Source organism: Xyrauchen texanus, chromosome 21 (assembly GCF_025860055.1).
Source record: "Xyrauchen texanus isolate HMW12.3.18 chromosome 21, RBS_HiC_50CHRs, whole genome shotgun sequence".
NCBI classification, from domain to species: domain Eukaryota; kingdom Metazoa; phylum Chordata; class Actinopteri; order Cypriniformes; family Catostomidae; genus Xyrauchen; species Xyrauchen texanus.
This window is the reverse complement of record NC_068296.1, coordinates 26,507,012-26,524,843: the sequence shown is the minus strand read 5'-3', so window position 1 is coordinate 26,524,843 and position 17,832 is coordinate 26,507,012. Positions and strand designations below refer to the sequence as shown.

Genomic DNA, 17,832 nt, shown 5'->3' with positions numbered 1-17,832 from the left:
TCAAGTGTTTCATATTGTATGAATAACGATCAAGAGCATGACAACCAAAAGCCATTATTTGATGCATATTCATTAATTTCAACAAATTCAATGAATAACTTATCCTGTTGCATTTGCTGAATGATGTCCTCAGATACATTACTTGACTCCAAAAATTAACTTAGGTCATCCATCCTAGGACATTTCAACACAAATGTCTGACCATTGCAAACATACATAATGGAAAAAAAAACATATTCTCATAAAAGTCTTTGACTAAATCAAAACTTCTCCCAAACATTTAGGCAAATTCATAGCCTTAAAGCCAGTATTGTTTTGTTGGCCTAATAATCATGTGTATTTCACTTGCATTTATGATTACTTTACTACAACTATTCATCCTCAGATCACACATAACCTCACCTTAATCCCTGATTGTGACATTTGTGAATTCAGTTGTCAATTGTGCTTCTGATGTAACATGCACAGGGCAATGGTGACACCAGAATAGAAATATATACATTTTCTGCTTCACTGAACACACAGAATATTACACACATGTTTGTGCTCTTTCGCTGATATCATCCAATTTAAATATCTTAAATAAGTGTTTAAATGGTATGTTCACTGATCAAACATACATTTTTGATCATGGATCTAATCACAAAATGTGTCAGAATGACCTCTTTCCAAATAGCTATGAATACAAGAAGATATGAATTAGTTTTTAATGCTGATTTATGACTTACATAGGTAATGCGGACTCGCCTTGCCTACCGGAACGTTATGTGGAAGCCATAGCATCTTTTACAATTCACAATATTGCCTTTGTGACTCATCTCATTTAAAAATTGTAATTTCACTTTTTATCATAATCTTCACTTTTTATCTCATAATTATTACTTTTTATCATAATCTTCACATTTTATCCCATAATTATTACTTTTTATCATAATCTTCACTTTTTATGTCATAATTTAGATATTTTTTTAATCTCGTAATTATGACTTTTTTTCTCAACATTTTGACTTTTTATCTCATAATTATGACTTACCAGTGTAGGATCCATTTGTGAATGCAACAGTATGAAGGCATTTTTTCTATAATTGGCTGTTAAGTATTAAGATGTATATACTGTAGAAAATGTTAACTCCAAAGAAATATGTATTTGTAAATGTATGTTTCGTATAAATAAAACAATAAGTATCTGAATGTGCTGTGTGTTCAATAAAGAGAACATATATGGGATGATTTATTCATTTTAAAGTATTTGGGATTTTAAAAACAAAAGTAGAAAATATCTTGATTGTATGATGTTATTTCATCCAACTGAAATCAACGTCATTTCAACATCAGGCAAGCAAATCAATTAGATCGATTTTATGTTTGTTTTCAGTGGTGTGAACGACGTAGATTCAATGTGACTTTGATAAGCAAAAAGTTGCGAAATCAACATCGTTTCAATGCCGTGAGAGACATAGATTCTATGTTGATTATTTGTCGGTTTGCTAAGTGATTTTATCACACTAAAATCGTGTAAAAATGCAAATTGTTTATAGTTTGTCTTGTGGCTATACTTTTGAAACCAAAATTTATGGATGGGCCCCATTCATTTCCATTGTAAGTGCCTTTTCTTTTGTTAAATAAATGTGGTAATCAATATAATGCCACAAATGCTGTCAATTGAACTTAAATTGTACTGAACCCCAAAATATTCCTTTAACTATAAAATGACAAACATGGCTCCTCCAAATAAATTTTTGTATTGTATAAAATAACAGTATTAAAGGATAGCTCAATATTTGTATAAAAACATCTTATCAAATAAATGTGTAAAAATACAAATATTTCATATAGTCTCTCATGTCTGTCCTAGAATCTGCATGTTGTAGTGATAATCACACCAGTCACCAATTGAAATGAACTGCATCTCACAAAAGACACCAAAGTATTTGGTGATTTTTGATTCCATGTCACTTAAGGTGTGTATGTGATTGTGAGAAAAATATATAATAGCCATTCTCTCCATCCTTGGGCACCAGCTTTGAGTCTCCTCTTAACAGTACATGAATGATCCGTCCACCATTCAATACATTAGAAATATGTGAATTGGAGGGAGTTGTTCATCTGAATAATCTGAAGGATTTGTGAGAATCGACCAAACGTTTAGAGCTCTTGCGGTATTATCAACACAAGGAAGGGACAGTTTGTTTTTGTTTTATTTACAAAAAGATACACAAGAAAAACAACCACTAAATGGTACAAATATGTTAAAGGTTAATGTAAATGAATAGGTAAATAAAGTGCATTAGATGGATCACACAAGTTGCAAGTGGTTGAATTGGATGTAGCAAAGTATGACTATTATTATAATATGAAAAGATATAGATGTTTCTCTGTAAATGAAGTGAAAACCTTTTTTCTAATTAAAGAAATAAGATTATTTCTAGACATTTGATAAACAGGTTATGCAATCTAAGGAACATTAGATAATCATAAACTGATAGTATACACTAATGCCAAAGTCTCTGGAGAGAAGTTTGGATAGTGATATATGTACGTTTTGCTTGATCGATTGATGAGTTCGGTGATAGCGACGTCTTCCACTGGTGGTTCAGGGACACGCTACAGTGGATTCTGTTTCCACAGCCTTGCACACGAAGGAGCTGAGGAACGTTGCTCCCAGAAAGCACTGAGGGGGTTCTAGCAATCTGGAATATGCAGATGCAGTTTGCTCGCTAGAGCTAAACCTTGTCACTGGTATTTCTGTAGTTATCTCCCTGGTATGTGGACTCCAAACTTGGCATTGCTATTGTCTCTTTTAGTGAGATTGGTACTTGGTCGATCTTCTACTGTCTGTCTAGGATGGAAAATTGGATGATCTGTTTGATTGCCCCCTTGATTGCCAGACTCGGGACACAAGAGCTTGAATTGTTATATTCTGTTTGCCATTAATGATGCATATTTTGATATTGCCTCCTGCCTTGCCAGCCAGAATCTCAGAACGTAGGTTCATATTATGTTATTGTCGCCTTTCTCTCAGGATCTGAGACACAGGATGAAGGTGTGGCCATCCGGAGGATAGATTTATACCTTTCCAGTAAGGCGGAAATTGAAATCTGCTGTGAGAGAACATTGAGTGGATGAGTTGCAGTTGATATCCACTTTAGGGGATATATATATATATATATATATATGCATAAACTGGTCTTCTTTGTGGCTTCTTTGTTTCAGCTTTTGCCACATGGTAAGTTAATATTTGTTCACTTAGTTCGCCCGGAAGTCCTAGGAAATTTACGATCCTTTTTCACTTCTGGTATTAGAGCATAGGGTTTGATAGGTTGGTAAGAATTTTGGGCATAAGAAACCACTCGTGGACCAATGAGAAGTCCTCTCCATTGTGTAGGTCCTTACCTACTGCTCTGTAAGAGGTGTCTGGCAGTTGTTCAAGTAACTTATCTGATGGTGGCTCGGCACATGTTTGTGTTGGTCGACCAGGATCCAATCAGAATGGAGCCACTTTTTTCATGCTTTGACAGTTAGGGAGGGGCTCAGCCATAAACTGGCTATGGATTGTCATTTTGTCCGATTGTTCACCACAATGTATGATTTTTCTCCTATACAAAAATGAAAAAAGTTTGGTTTAAAATAGTTGTAGATGGAGTTAAGATTGTCACACAACAGTCACTGCTTAAATGTCATGTCATCTACCCTAAAATTCAGCAAATACGAATCACCCAAGTGGATTAAAACCCTTTAATGCAAAAGTTATATTTTCTTTAGCCAACTAGATGTAAATACAGCCTTTTTCAAAATATGTCAAGAAAAAATATTCATGTATATAACAGCCATAATTTGAAATGCAATTCTTGTGAAAATGTCAGTTTTTCTATTTCAGTGTACATGCTTAACATCTACATCTGTAAAAGAAGATTCTATTGAAATGAGCTTTGCTTATAAAATTGTTAATAGCTAATGGCAACAATGTAAATCCAAACATCTAAAATTAAGACTTTCAAATATTAAACAATGTCTACTTTCAAAAATTACAATATGCCCTTTAAAACAGCTTGTAAGCTTTTGACAGGGCACAACAATATGTGGATTTATAGGTGCCTGTTGTTGGTTCTCAGCAGTTTGGGATATGCGGTCCCAATAGAGTGGCCATGTCTATGGACCACCATCTCCAGCTGGTACACATCCAGATTGACCACGGCTGCGGTGCTCTTCTCAGTTGATGTTAGGAACAGGATGGTAAAGATGGCCATCTCAAACTCAGGACTCACACCAATAAAGGCACTCGCCACTGGCTTGACCAAACCATGCCAACTAAACTGCACATTCAAGACATGATCATCCTCATTGGGCTGTGTAGAAGATAAACAACGTCGGATATTAAGCAGTTGATTAAGCAATTCTGCACATGTAAAAGTCCTTATAGACTTTCTTAAGGATATTCATACATTGGTTCATGAAATCATACCAGTTCATTGGCTTTGTAGCCCTTGTAATCTAGAAGCTCCTGCTTTTCCTGCAAGTAAAACTGAACCCAGTTGTGGAGCCCCATGATTTCTCTGCCAAACTTGGTTTCCCCAACAAACACATGCTCAAATCCACTGGAGTCCTCCCTTGTTAAAAGAGAGATATGCATTTTATACTTTCAATTGTTTACAGGTGGGAAACACACAAAACCAAGAACATGTCCAGGTCATATATTGCCTCCATATCAAAAGAAATTAGAATTTATCTTTAATCTCGAAGAAAATGTCTAAAAATCTATTTTTAGTACCATAAAGGATTTTTGGATTATGACATTATTTTTATTGACAATTACGCATCCTTGCCCTAAATTTTCATAACCATGATGAAAAAACATTATAATAATCTGATTCTCATTACTGTAATCGAAAAAATATTGATACATTATCTACATTTTAAAGTAATTATGCATCATGCTAGCATTGTTTGTATTGACTTTAAAGGTTCACTCAGTAAAGTTTTTCCTCATTTAAAATGTTTAACTTATAAAGAAATGAATAGTAGTTTTGAAAAATATGTATAAATTCATGACCACTCATGTGAGATGAAGAGTTCAGTCATAACAGTAACCTTATCTACCTTTTTCCTATGTCCTGGGATGCTTAATGCGAAATGTGGGGGTTACTTCCGTTATCAAGTAAACATACTTGTTGTTGCGACATCCATACATCCATACATTCTTTCATTGCTGTGTTGGGATTTTGAGGAGAGGGTGTCTGATTTCACGAGCACATACATCAATCACTATGTGTTACTGAACGATAATAAACAGAAAAAAAGTCAAAAATTCAAAGAAAGCGAGAACAAAACCTGCACGCTGTTTTTCCCAGGTGCAGTTGAAATTTAATCCAAGCACAAACATAACATTTTCCATTGTTTTAGTGGAGTACCTCTTCACTTCAGATGTGTGTGCTTGTCATCTTGTCACCCTGCATGTTGATATCAGACAGACACACTGAGGAAGAGCTCTGAAGTTCTTGCGCTTGCGTATGTAATCGCTTTTTCAAGGACGGTTATTTCCTTTTAAATCTGCACGCAAGTTAAAACCTTTGTTTTATCATTGCATCATTCAGGACAGTGTTTACATCTTAAATGTGATGTGGTAATGTGCTTTTGACTTCCTCTGTATGTGTTTTTGTTTTGTGTGATCCAAACACAAAATGTTTTGCACCCTGTTTATACTTACAATCAGATCATCCGAAATGCATCTTAGCTAGCGAATGCCATAGAACGACTTCTGGTGGAAGTCACAGCCACATCCGTTTCCCCAGTAAGACCCCCAAGAAAAAGGTGTATAAAAGCTTTTATTCTACATGGAGAATGAATTAAATTAATTCTACATTAATTAAATGAATACCGGCTTACTGTACATAGTGAATTTCTACAATGGCACAAGTAACTGAAAACAACTCCAGGCTACTAGGTGTCAGTGTAAGCCAGTGTAAACCACTTCAACATAATTTAGAAAATACTGAGTGCACCTTTAATTTATGCCGAATTTTTTTCTCCATCAAGGTAATCAGAAATTGGGAGAAAACATGTTTAATTGTCTCAAAAATAATGTCAAGATGCAAGAAAATAATTTTTCTTTTGATTTTGGGATAAAATGTAACCTGGACATTTGACCTGAAATCGATGAGTATGTGCATGTGAGGGTGTTATTCACTCACCCTCCGCTCCTGTCTCTATGGTAGAGGCGGAACCACATGTAATACAACTGACTCTTAAATAGTTTCAGATCTGAGTGTGATTTCCCCTTTTCAACCAGGTACCGGTATGCACGCTGATGAAGCAAAACATGATAATATTTTATTAGATAAAACTTGCATATTCCGACCAAATGTTCTGATCAGATCAACTCAGAAACATCTTAAGACACGCCACCACCGTTTTCCAATTTATTTCTACTTGTCATGATGTAGCTTCCAAGAACAGGGTGTGGCAGGAGGCGACAACAATACTTTGGCTAGCAACACAAAAGCTGAACAACATGTCCGTTAGGCTATCTTTTCAAATAACCTCTCTAAGCAAAAATAGGGATGTATGTAGACAAGACAACTTATTTTCAGGTTTTAGTTTTTGATTGTTTCAAGAAGTCCAGAGAGGTTGAGATACTTTATAATGTAATACATATAATTTGATTTATTAAGAGTGATGAATCATACCTTCATGACTGCTGTCTCTAAGATAGCATCCAAAAAGGAGTTATTTTCTGTCACCTCCTCAGCGGTTACTCTCTCTGCCACACCAGTGGACCTCTCATAGTTATCCAAAAGCTTTATGAAGCCTATTGAGAAGCACAAGATCACCATTTAAAATCATATAAGTATAGCTGTTTATTAAGCAATTTAATATTCACCTTTATATTGATTCTATGAGATGTGAATTAAGAAGACTCATAAATAAATTCATATTCATAGAATCCATGTTCAAATGAATTTGTATTAATTTCAAATGTTTCAGGGACATTGTTGCAACAAGCAACCCCAATACAAGCATTTCCATAGAAATCAAAAGGAGAGGCTGAAATGATTTCAGGACTAAATGAAACAAGAAAAACAACGCAGAATTCTATCAATCAACTTAAAGACTAACTGCCTCTTTTTCTAAAACAGAATTATATTATATAAAGGATCTTGGCACGTCCCTGACAAAGGCATGTTTCAGCACAGCTCCATGCATTAATTAGCTTTTGTGCAAACAGCACAAACTGACAGCAGATCATGACTAGCCCTGTGGGAACTAGAACATTGTTTTTTTTATTTTATTGGTGCTAGACTGGTACATTTTACAATAATGATAAAACAAAAACATACATGCATATGTGGTGATAGAGTTCAGTTTAGTTTCATCAACACGAGTGAACAATGGTGATGAGGCACGATCTACCACACTTGTGCTTCCATGAGGTATATACCTAGCCTTGCCCTAAAAGAATTTTAAACTTTTAGATTAAATATGTTTTGGGGACATACATACTATAAATGATTACTGAGATTAAACAATGTAGAGGGACATTAGAAGTCCTGACACCTGCAATGTGATTTTGTAGTCTGTTCCAGCCTTCAGGCGGTTCACGTCTAACTTCCAGAGCTCATTGAAAATATTGGAAAGCTCCTGGTTGACAGTTTGACTGAGAAGTTAGGACAAAAGTTCATTTTACAAGATCTATCTGCCGATGTGCAGTAAATAATACGGTATTTCTATGTGAAGGTACATTTGTGAAATAATTTACCTTGTTGCATCACTGAAAGTAAACAGTGCCAACAGCATAAGGATGCTTCCGAACTCATACCTACAACAATAGGCAACACTTTATAAAACCACATTATTAAAATATTATATGATAATATCGATAACAGCTTAGTAGTTCAGGCACATGCAAATATGACAATGGTAACACTTTACAATAAGGTGCCATTTAATATCATTAATTGATGTATTTGTTATCATGAACAAACAATTACAAATATATTTTTACAGCATTTATTAAATGAATATTCTGGGTTCAATACAAGTAAAGATCAATCTCCAGCATTTATGGCATAATGTTGATTTCAACAAAAAATTATTTTGACTCATCCTCCTTAAAAAAAAAACAAAAAAGCACAAATCGAGGTTACAGTGAGACACTTACAATAGAAGTGAATGTGGACAATTTTTTTTTAGGGTTTTTAGGCAGAAATTTGAAGCTTATAATTTTATAAAAGCAATTACCCCTTTTTTACATGATGTAATATAAGTCTCAGGTATCCCCAGAATGTGTCTAAGAAGTTTCAGCCCAAAATACCCCACAGATAATTTATTATGCCATGTTATAAATGCCTCTTTTTGGGTGGAATCAAAAACATGCTGATTTCGTGTGTGTCTCTTTAAATGCAAATGAGCTGCTTCTCCCAGCCCCAACATAGCTCTGGTCTCCATAAATACAATCAGAGTCAATGGTAACTTTAGATACATTAACTGTGGAATCAGCTAACAAGCACATTCAGAAGGCGATTTGCAAACATTCACAAAATATAAAGTGCGATACTTACATCTTCACGAAATATAGCTGGAGCATGAACAGTTGGTACTGATGCATGCTTGAGAATCACTTTGTTTTGAAAATCCTGCTTTATATTGACCCTCATTCACAAAGCAGTCTGGTGTAAAATGATTTGCACAAACATACACAAATTTTGATATGTTTTGAGGCACACTTCCTTCAAAAACAAAACTTGTCTACTTCGTCTTCAGTGGCTCTGATGCCGGAAGTACATGAAGACTCTTATGTTCACTTTTACAGCCAACAACAGAACACGTATGATGCTTACGAAGCTGAGACATTATTCTTCTCACTGTATCTGCTGCTTCTTTTATTTAAATGCCAGACTGGTATCATGAGCACATGCCGCCATCTACTGTTCGTGTAGATCACTCAGGGGAGGATCTATGATAATAGGCTGGAGTCCGTCACCAGTCGTGGGCGAGGCCTGATCTAACCTGATGTCACTTTAGAGCAGAAACGAAAACGACTCGGTTACTAACGTAACCTCGGTTCCCTGAGAGGAGGGAACGAGTATTGCGTAAGTAGCTTACGCTATGGGAAAACTCAGTTTCTCGAGAAATATTGAAGTCTTTATGTAAAACGCATTGCAGCTGCACAGCAGACAGCAATGAGCGAGGCAGCTCGGTCATTGGCTGTGCTGCGGCAACTTGCTCGAACCAATGACGGGCGACTCTGAACGCAGCAACCAATGAGTGTGCGCCACGGCCAGCGCTCAGAGCCCGCCAAGATTAGCGTGGCTAAGGCTATATATTAGGCGCCCGTCATGAGAGTTCTTTAGGTTCAATCGACTGAAGCGAACTGACCAAGCACAAGCACGGCAGCTTACGCAATACTCGTTCCCTCCTCTCAGGGAACCGAGGTTACGTTAGTAACCGAGTCCTTCCCTCTCGAGAGGTCTCTCCTATTGCGTAAGTAGCTTACGCTATGGGAACACCATGCAAAACGCCGTGTGTGCTGACTTCGTGCTATAAAGCCAGATGCGGATGCCTGAGCCTTAAAGCAAAGTGATTATCCAACAAGCCGGCCAACGGCGAGCTATATAATGGGAAAATACAGAGCGCCTTTGCCCCAAGGAGGTCCATGGTGGGGCGCTCATTGTAAAAACACAAGCACATAACTTATGTACTGATTTTTCTATGTATTGATATGCATAAAAAAATCCTCTAAGTCAGTCAGAGACGGACCTATAAGGGAGGAGATAATGCTCAGCATATACATACTCCAGTCCATTCTACAGTCAGGCTGATAGAATGTTGGAATGCAATGAGGGGACCTGTAGGTTATAAAACCTGATAAATGTCGAGCGAGGCCCAGCCTGCCGCCGCACAAATATCTTCAATGGGTATCCCACTCGACCACGCCCACGAGGAGGCCATGCTCCTCGTAGAGTGAGCTCTGACGCCTAAGGGGCATTGAAGGCCCTTGGCTTCATAAGCCAGCGCTATAGCATCCACTATCCAGCACGATATTCTTTGCTTTGAAACTGCGAGACCTTTAGTGCGGCCGCCAAAGCATACGAATAATTGTTCCGTCTGTCTGAACGGGGCAGAACGTTCCAAATATACTCTGAGCGCCCTGACCGGGCAGAGTAAATTAGCGTCGCTTTAGATCCGCTGGGGACGATAAGCTGCCAGAGATATCACCTGTACTCTGAAGGGTGTGGAGAGCACTTTAGGAATATACCCGTGCTTTGGCCTAAGGACAACTCTGCAGTCGTTAGGTCCAAATTCCAGGCAAGCAGCGCTTGATGACAGCGCATGCAGGTCGCCCACTCTCTTGACTGAGGTGAGCGCCAGCAAGAGCACAGTTTTGAGCGAGAGCTGTTTAAGGTGCACGGTTCGGAGAGGTTCGAACGGGGCACTCTTAGTGCGTCCAGGACCGTGGCCAGGTCCCAGATCGGCACCGAGGGGGGGCGAGGGGGGTTCATCCTCCTAGCGCCTCTTAGGAACGAATGATTAGGTCGTTTTTCCCTAATGAACGTCCTTTATCAGGATTGTGTGACGCCGCTATGGCAGCCACATAGACTTTGAGCGTGGAGGGTGTGCGGCCCGCGTAATTAAGCAAAAAGGCGAGTACACTTGGTATCTCGCACGATTTGGGGTTCAAGCTCTTGGTATCACACCAGTCACTGAACACTTTCCACTTTTGGGCATATAAGCGTCTCGTAGAGGGCACTCGCGCCTCCGTGATGGTTCTCAAAACTCCACTGGGGAGGTTCTCGGGAACCCGTTGAGGGGCCATGCATGGAGGGCCCACAGATCGGGGCGTGGATGAAGAATCATCCCGTTGGCCTGCCTGAGGAGGTCTAGCCTCAGCGGAATCGGCCATGGGGCAGATTGCATCATCTGCATCAGTTCTGGAAACCACGTCTGGTTTTTCCAGAGAGGGGCTACCAGGAGCACTGCACATTTCACTTCCCTGATCCGACTGATGACCTGAGATAGCATCGCGATCGGGGAAAAGCATACAAGGGCGGCTCGGCCAGACTTGGGCGGGCGCGTCCGTGCTGTTTGAGAAGAAAAGGGGGCAGTGCGCATTTTCCCTGGAGGCGAAGAGGTCGACCTCCGCCTTGCCAAAGGTTTGCCATAACCACTGAACCGTCAGGGGGTGGAGAGACCATTCTCCTGGGAGAACCTTGCTCCCTGGTTCAGGACGCCTGGCACATGCGCTGCTCTCAGCGAGCGCAAGTGGTGCTGTGACCATGAGATGAGCTCCCTGGCCATAGAGTCCAGGGAGCTCGACCTGAGTCCACCCTGGCAATTTATACACAATACTACCGTCATGTTGTCCGTTCGGACCAGGACGTGTTCGTTTTTCAGGTACGGAAGCAGGGCTCTGAGAGCCAAGGCGACCGCTTTCATTTCCAGACAGTTTATATGTAGGCGCTTTTCCGGGTTTGACCAAAAGCCGGAGACAGGCCTGCCCTCGTAAAGGGCCCCCATCCTATTTTGGAGGCATCTGTCGTGATCATTTTTCTCCGTGTGTTCACGCCCAGACTCACGCCGGTTCGATACCAGTCGACAGCTTTCCAGGGCGTCAGGGCTTTTATACAGCCGTGATTTGCTCTGATTAAAAAGTGGCCCGAGCGCCACGCGTGAGTGGGGACACGGCCCTTGAGCCAGCGTTGGAGAGGACGCATGTGCAACAATCCTAGCTGGAGTACAGCTGATGCCGAGGCCATGAGACCGAGCATCCTTTGAAATCGTTTGACAGGGCGCGCGCGCGTCAAACGATTTCAAAGGATGATGTTGCAAGGCGTCGAATAGAGAGCGCGCACTCTGATGAGAGGCGCGCCGTCATCTGCACTGAGTCTAGCACTATTCCCAGAAAAGAGATATTCTGGCTGGGGGATAGCACGCTCTTTGCTATCGATTTGATTCTCAGACCCAGGAATTCTAGATGGCTGATAATCCAAGATCTGTGCGTCGTTAACTGACTCTCTGATTGTGCTATGATTTGCCAATCGTCGAGGTAATTCAGTATTCGCACTCCCTGCTGTCTCAGGGGGGAAAGTGCTGCGTCCATACATTTCGTGAATGTACGGGGGGCCAATGATAGGCCGAATGGTAGTACTGTGTACTGGTATGACTGTCCCTCTAAAGCGAATCTCAGAAAAGGCCTGTGATGAGGCGCTATCGGAATGTGAAAGTAAGCGTCTTTCAAATCCACTGATAGAAACCAATCCCCGGGGCGAACTTGCGCGAGGATATGTTTGGTCGTTAACATTCTGAACGAGCGAATCATTAAAGCTTTGTTCAGATGTCTGAGATCTAGGATGGGGCGGAGGCCACCGTCCTTTTCGGGACGAGAAAATAGCGGCTGTAAAAACCTGCCTGCGCTCATAGAGGGAGGAACAGATTCTATAAGCCCTTCTCTATTAGTTTGAGCACCTCGGTGCGTAGAACATGTGACACATCTCTCCTCACTTTAGTCTCGACCACAGCTGAAAAGCGGGGTGGTCTCGTGGCGAATTGAAGCGAGTTAACCATGTTTTATTATGTTCAAAACCCATTTCGGCATGTCGGGGATTTTTTCCCAGGCTTTTGCTCGCACAGATATGGGCTGAATGCTGGCTGGGGGCGTGTCGCAGTGATGTATGGGCCCCACCGGCAAATTGCCTTGTGCTAACACTGAGCTTACAGCTGTCAGATGCGCGGGCGCGCACTGAGCAGCATTGTTGAGTGCCGAGTGCAGGGCTGCGTGTGAGATTACAGGCACGCGCGCTATCTCCGAAATGCTCACAGCATGAGCTGGAGAAATGTTTGAAACTGTATGGACAGTGTTTTCGGGTGGGGGTGCATACATCGTAATAGGCACGCGCGCCACTGTCATAAAGCTTCCCGCTCTTAGCGGGGAGTTTCTTGGCTCGCGCGTCGCATCCGTGATGCTTGCGGCATGAGACAGAGAAATGTTTGCAACTGTATCGACAGTGTTTACGGGTGGGGGTGCATACATTGTAATAGGCACGCGCGCCACTTTCATAAAGCTTCCGCTCTTAGCGGGAGTTTCTTAGCTCGTGCGTCGCATCTGTGATGCTTGCGGCATGAGACAGAGAACTGTTTGAAACTGTATGGGCAGTGCTTATGGGTGGGGGTGCATATACCATAGTAGGCATGCGCGCCACTTTCATAAAGCCTCCGCTTCATGGCGGGGGTTTTTGGCTATGCATAGTGTTTGTGTGTAGGGGTGCATGCAGGACAGCAGTCACGCAGCTACCTTTATAGTATTTCCGCTTTTACTGGGGAAGTGTTTATAACTGTGGGAACAGTGCTTTGCGTGTAGTGGTGCATACATGACAATAGGCACACGATCTACATATATGGTGCGTCCAGCTGGAGCTGGGGAAGTATTCGGCACTGTTTGGACAGTATTGATACGTGGGAATGCGCACTTTAGTGTGGACACGTGACCCCTTAGTGACACAGGCAGAAAATGACTCTTTTTGTGATTTCTGTGTGTTGCCGTTAAAATGGCGTTTGATTGCAGGTGAGCGAGTTCTGTGACTGGCCCATTGACTGCTGTACAGACATTTCCAGCCGCCTGTAAGGGGACTGGGTAATGTTTCACACGTTTTAGAGAGAGTGGTCCGGGTTCTTCCAGAGAAGACCAGTCAAGCCCGAGGTCTTCCACGGCTTTGGACAGGATGCGGACGATCTCAGAGTCCATGCTGGTGCCCGTGCTCGTGTCCGCTAATGTCGACGGCGCGGGGTCGAAGGCCGAGCCCGGCCAGTCGTCGGATGCAGCGTCAATAGAAAGGCTGTCATCCTTTTCACCGTCGTCCCCTGACGCGCCGAACGAGATGAGACCCACCGCTCTGTTGGAGGGGTGCTGGGCCGCCTGTGTGAAATGGACTGGCGGCGGGGAGATCTTGGGTAGTGGTGAAGCACGCGGGGACTGGCCCGGCGTGATGTCACTGAATTCCGCGTGCTCTGGCAGCCTCTGTGAGCGGCGCTTTTTCTTGCGTGGCTCGAACGGAGGAGATGGCAGCACGGTGGAAGCAGGCTCGTTTGCGGCGAAGGCGGCAAAGCGAGCGCGCAGCTTGGCAAGGCCCAGGGAGTCACATTCGGGGCATCCGCCCTGAATGAGAGCAGCTTCTGCGTGGTCAGGTCCCAGGCAGCAAGTGCAGATAACGTGACGGTCCCCGTCAGGAAGAGGGCCTCTGCACGAGGCGCAGGTTAAAGGCATTTGGAACAACGCCTCGAAAATTGCTTTTACTTAACCCTTTAAGACCTAAGGGCATTTTTACAATTCATTTTCCGTCTGGTTTTATTTACTAAAAAAGCTTGTAAAACATCAACCCTGTTGTGCACAGACAATTGACACACCTCTTTTTTTTCAAGACAAATTGGACTTTCAGCATATTTGTGTTGCATTGATGTCACCTGAATGTAAAATAAGTTATGGGACCATAAAGACAAATGAAAAAATAAAACGGAAATTGAATCACTCAAATATTTATTGAAATCACACACAAATAAATAAAAGCTAAGCAAATTTCCTCTGGAAAACAGTTTGTTCATGTCTTTGGAGTCCTGGAGCACAGGAATAAACATTGTAACTTCTACAGAACCAAAACTATTTACATTTTTCCAAAAAAAGTCCAGGCGTTTTTTGCCTCATTCACTGGTGCCAAGCCTCAAAACAGTTCCTATCAGCAATCACACAGAGGGCCACATCACAGGCTTTGCATTTCCAGGGGGTGGCCTGTTTGACCTGCCTTGTCTGCTTGCAGTTCACACATTGCCTTCTACCATAGGAGGCCTTCTTGCTGGTTTCAGTTTGGTCTGATGTTGGCACAGATACATGGTCACTTTGTTGCTGGCGCGTCTCTCTCTCTCTCTCTCTCTCTCCTCAAAACTACTTTGCCGTGCGTCTCTCTCTCTCCTCAAAACTACTTTGCCGTGCGTTTCTCTCTCCACAATATCAGAGCTTGGTTCATGCGTAATGGCGCTACACCAACGTGGAAGACGGATCAGCCTGTCATTGGTCAACAACCTCACGCAAAGCATCATGTGATATCCAAAATGGCAGCTATCATCGAGCTAGCGGCAAAAATGATGGAGAATTGATAAATTATGGACATCAAGTGGATAAATCTTGGATGTAAGTGTTTGGATTTATTGCTGAAAAACTCCGAAAAGAGGCACAAGTTCGGGCTGGATAGAAAACCTTCTGTAAAGGCTACAAAGACACCAAAGACACCCCCGTGATGGCTAGCTCGTTAGCTTTCTGCTGGAAAAAACGGTAAGAAAATCGATAAAACTTTCATCAAATTATATAAATATTTATCGGAGGTGCCGTGTGATGTCGTGGACGATGCCGTCGGGCTCTGAGGGTTAAATCAAAAGCGTCGCAGAGGCGAACACTTGTAAGTAAAAAAGGATATCAGTGATGCGTGCCGGATGGCGTAGCAGAAGGCTTCGAAGGCGGCTGAAGGCGCCGGCGTCCTCTTAGCAGTCCTGCTGCAGGCTTGTCAACGGCGGGCGAAAAGACTCCAACAATCTGGAGGATCCAGCGAAGAGAAGGTCTTCGCTGAAGGAGATCAAATCTAAAGAACTCTCATGACGGGGCGCCTAACATATAGCCTTAGCCACGCTAATCTTGGCGGGCTCTGAGCGCGCGGGCGCAAAGCGCACACTCATTGGTTGCGCGTTCAGAGTCGCCCCGTCATTGGTTTGAGCAAGTTGCCACAGCACAGCCAATGACCGAGCTGCCTCGCTCATTGCTGTCTGCTGTGCAGCTGCAATGCGTTTTTACATAAAGACTTCAATATTTCTCGAGAAACTGAGTTTTCCCATAGCGTAAGCTACTTACGCAATAGGAGAGACCTCTCGAGAGTGAACCATTCATTTTGACACACTGTTTTTGATTAATAGAAATATAAGAAAGAGTAGTGGGTGGACTTTTAACATTGTAGGGTGGTTGTGTACACACACTGCCGACTCACATTTATATACAAACCATGTAAAAGTGAATTTTGCATAATAGATCCCCTTTAATTGTTCTGTTAAAATGTGTGTATTATTTGAGCTGTAAAGGTGTTTAAAATTGGCCCCATTCACTTCCATTGTAAGTGCCTCACTGGAATTTCTGATTTTATATTTATTTATTTTTTAACAAAAGGAGAGGCAAGTCAAAAATATTTTTTATGGTAATATATAATGCCACACATGCTGTCGATTGTGCTTAATCTGTATTGAACCCAGAATATTCCTTTAATCTTTGTTAATGTTTGTTAATAAAAATACAATTATTATATGACATAATTCAAATCCAGAAAAATTCCAATAGTTAACCTCGAAAGAGATGCAAAAAAAAACAACAAAAAACATAATTAACAGTATATTTGCACAGATAACATCAACTAATTTTCTAAACTAAGTAAATTTGGTTTCCCCAAACGAAACAAGCAGTGGCATGTTAAAGATCAACTCAATGACATAGTAAAATAAACATTCTGCTATTAAGCTCTCAGTATACAGTAACACTACTGGTACTGTATATGCAACATGAAAGACAAGTTTTCCACATACCCTTTGCTCATGGTGTTCGGTATAATGCTCGCGCACTGATGAACACGAGCTATTTGTGCAGTTTTTCCTCTGTTAAATGACTACTGTGCTTTACGCCCCCGTGAAGTGGCCCCTTGCGATGTTCTCACGCCTGGATACACCTAAATACGTCCATTGCGTTGAACCATTTCTACCATTGAAATAGAACATGTAGGTGTAGCATGGCAAAATACATTGAACAGGAAATCTTAAATGGGCGGTGCTTAGAAGCCAGGATATTGTCTCTGATTGGTCGAAAACGATTGTTTGAGTAACAATCTATATTTCAATTTTAACTAATTTTCACTGGCTATTTAAGGTTTTTAATTATATTATTCAATCAAATTAAGGTCCAGGGGCCGGCTTCACTAGCTATACGTAAGTTACAACTTAACCTAGTTGTGGCATAAATGGCACTTACTAGTGCGTAAATTGTGACTATTTGACCATTGCACCATATAAACTTAGGCAGGAACTAAATATTTACAGAAGCCTCTGTCCAGGAGTAACGGATGGAATAAATCAACAGACTCATTTAATGACATCAGTGTGCTCATTTTACATGCTTCAGTCCTTTCAACATAGCCAATATGATGATGTTGTATAACACTCATTTACATTTACGGGAGAAAACATTTAGTAAAAAACTTACTTCTTCAGCATGAAACCAATCTAACGGTGCACTTTCCTGTGTATGCCCGGTGTCAAGTTTCAACATATAATAAATGTTTATTGTTCCAGCATGTTGTATTAGTATTTATTTATTTATTGTCCCTTATTCATTTTAGACACGGACATAGTTATTTACATAAGCTAAACATAGCATTAATGAAAACGTGTTTTATTACGTATTGCATTTTAATGGAGATATAATTTATTACAGCTGACAGTGTGGTAGTTTGTCAAGTATTTAGACACGAGCCGAGAGACATGTAATCCACTACATTCAACTTTATTCTTCTTCTCTCTTTTCTTACATCACAATCTAAGCCTGTCTCCTCACTAGCGCCCTCAGTGTTCACTAACAGTTATTAACAGGACACAACAGACAGTTACGAGCAAACAAGGTTTGAACAAGATCAAATTGAAATTGATGTCAGTTTAATACTTCGGTGTCAAATGTGAAAGTTGTTTATTGGATCAATACTGGTAAACATCATATTATGTGGCTACGCATTACTTTACAGAGAGTTATAAGAGAGTAATAACAAC

The 17,832-nt window shown here is 41.2% G+C and overlaps 1 protein-coding gene across 2 annotated transcripts; it reads right to left on the bottom strand.

The window, feature by feature from the left end:
- Positions 1–2,186: 2,186 nt before the first annotated feature.
- On the bottom strand, positions 2,187–16,812 carry LOC127661974 (uridylate-specific endoribonuclease C-like). Of its 2 annotated transcripts, XR_007972824.1 has the most exons (10): positions 16,603–16,812; positions 7,754–7,813; positions 7,552–7,651; positions 7,335–7,446; positions 6,684–6,805; positions 6,189–6,301; positions 4,463–4,607; positions 4,096–4,346; positions 3,394–3,596; positions 2,187–3,101 (listed from the first exon to the last, which is right to left on the bottom strand). XR_007972824.1 is itself a non-coding variant. In XM_052152962.1 (9 exons), exons 1-9 carry the CDS (start codon positions 16,611–16,613, stop codon positions 3,485–3,487), a joined length of 1,026 nt encoding a protein of 341 aa, XP_052008922.1. In that variant the 5' UTR covers positions 16,614–16,812; the 3' UTR covers positions 2,187–3,484. The 2 variants fall into 2 exon arrangements, 1 of the variants encoding a protein (XP_052008922.1); XM_052152962.1 differs by having other exon boundaries at positions 2,187–3,596.
- Positions 16,813–17,832: the final 1,020 nt, after the last annotated feature.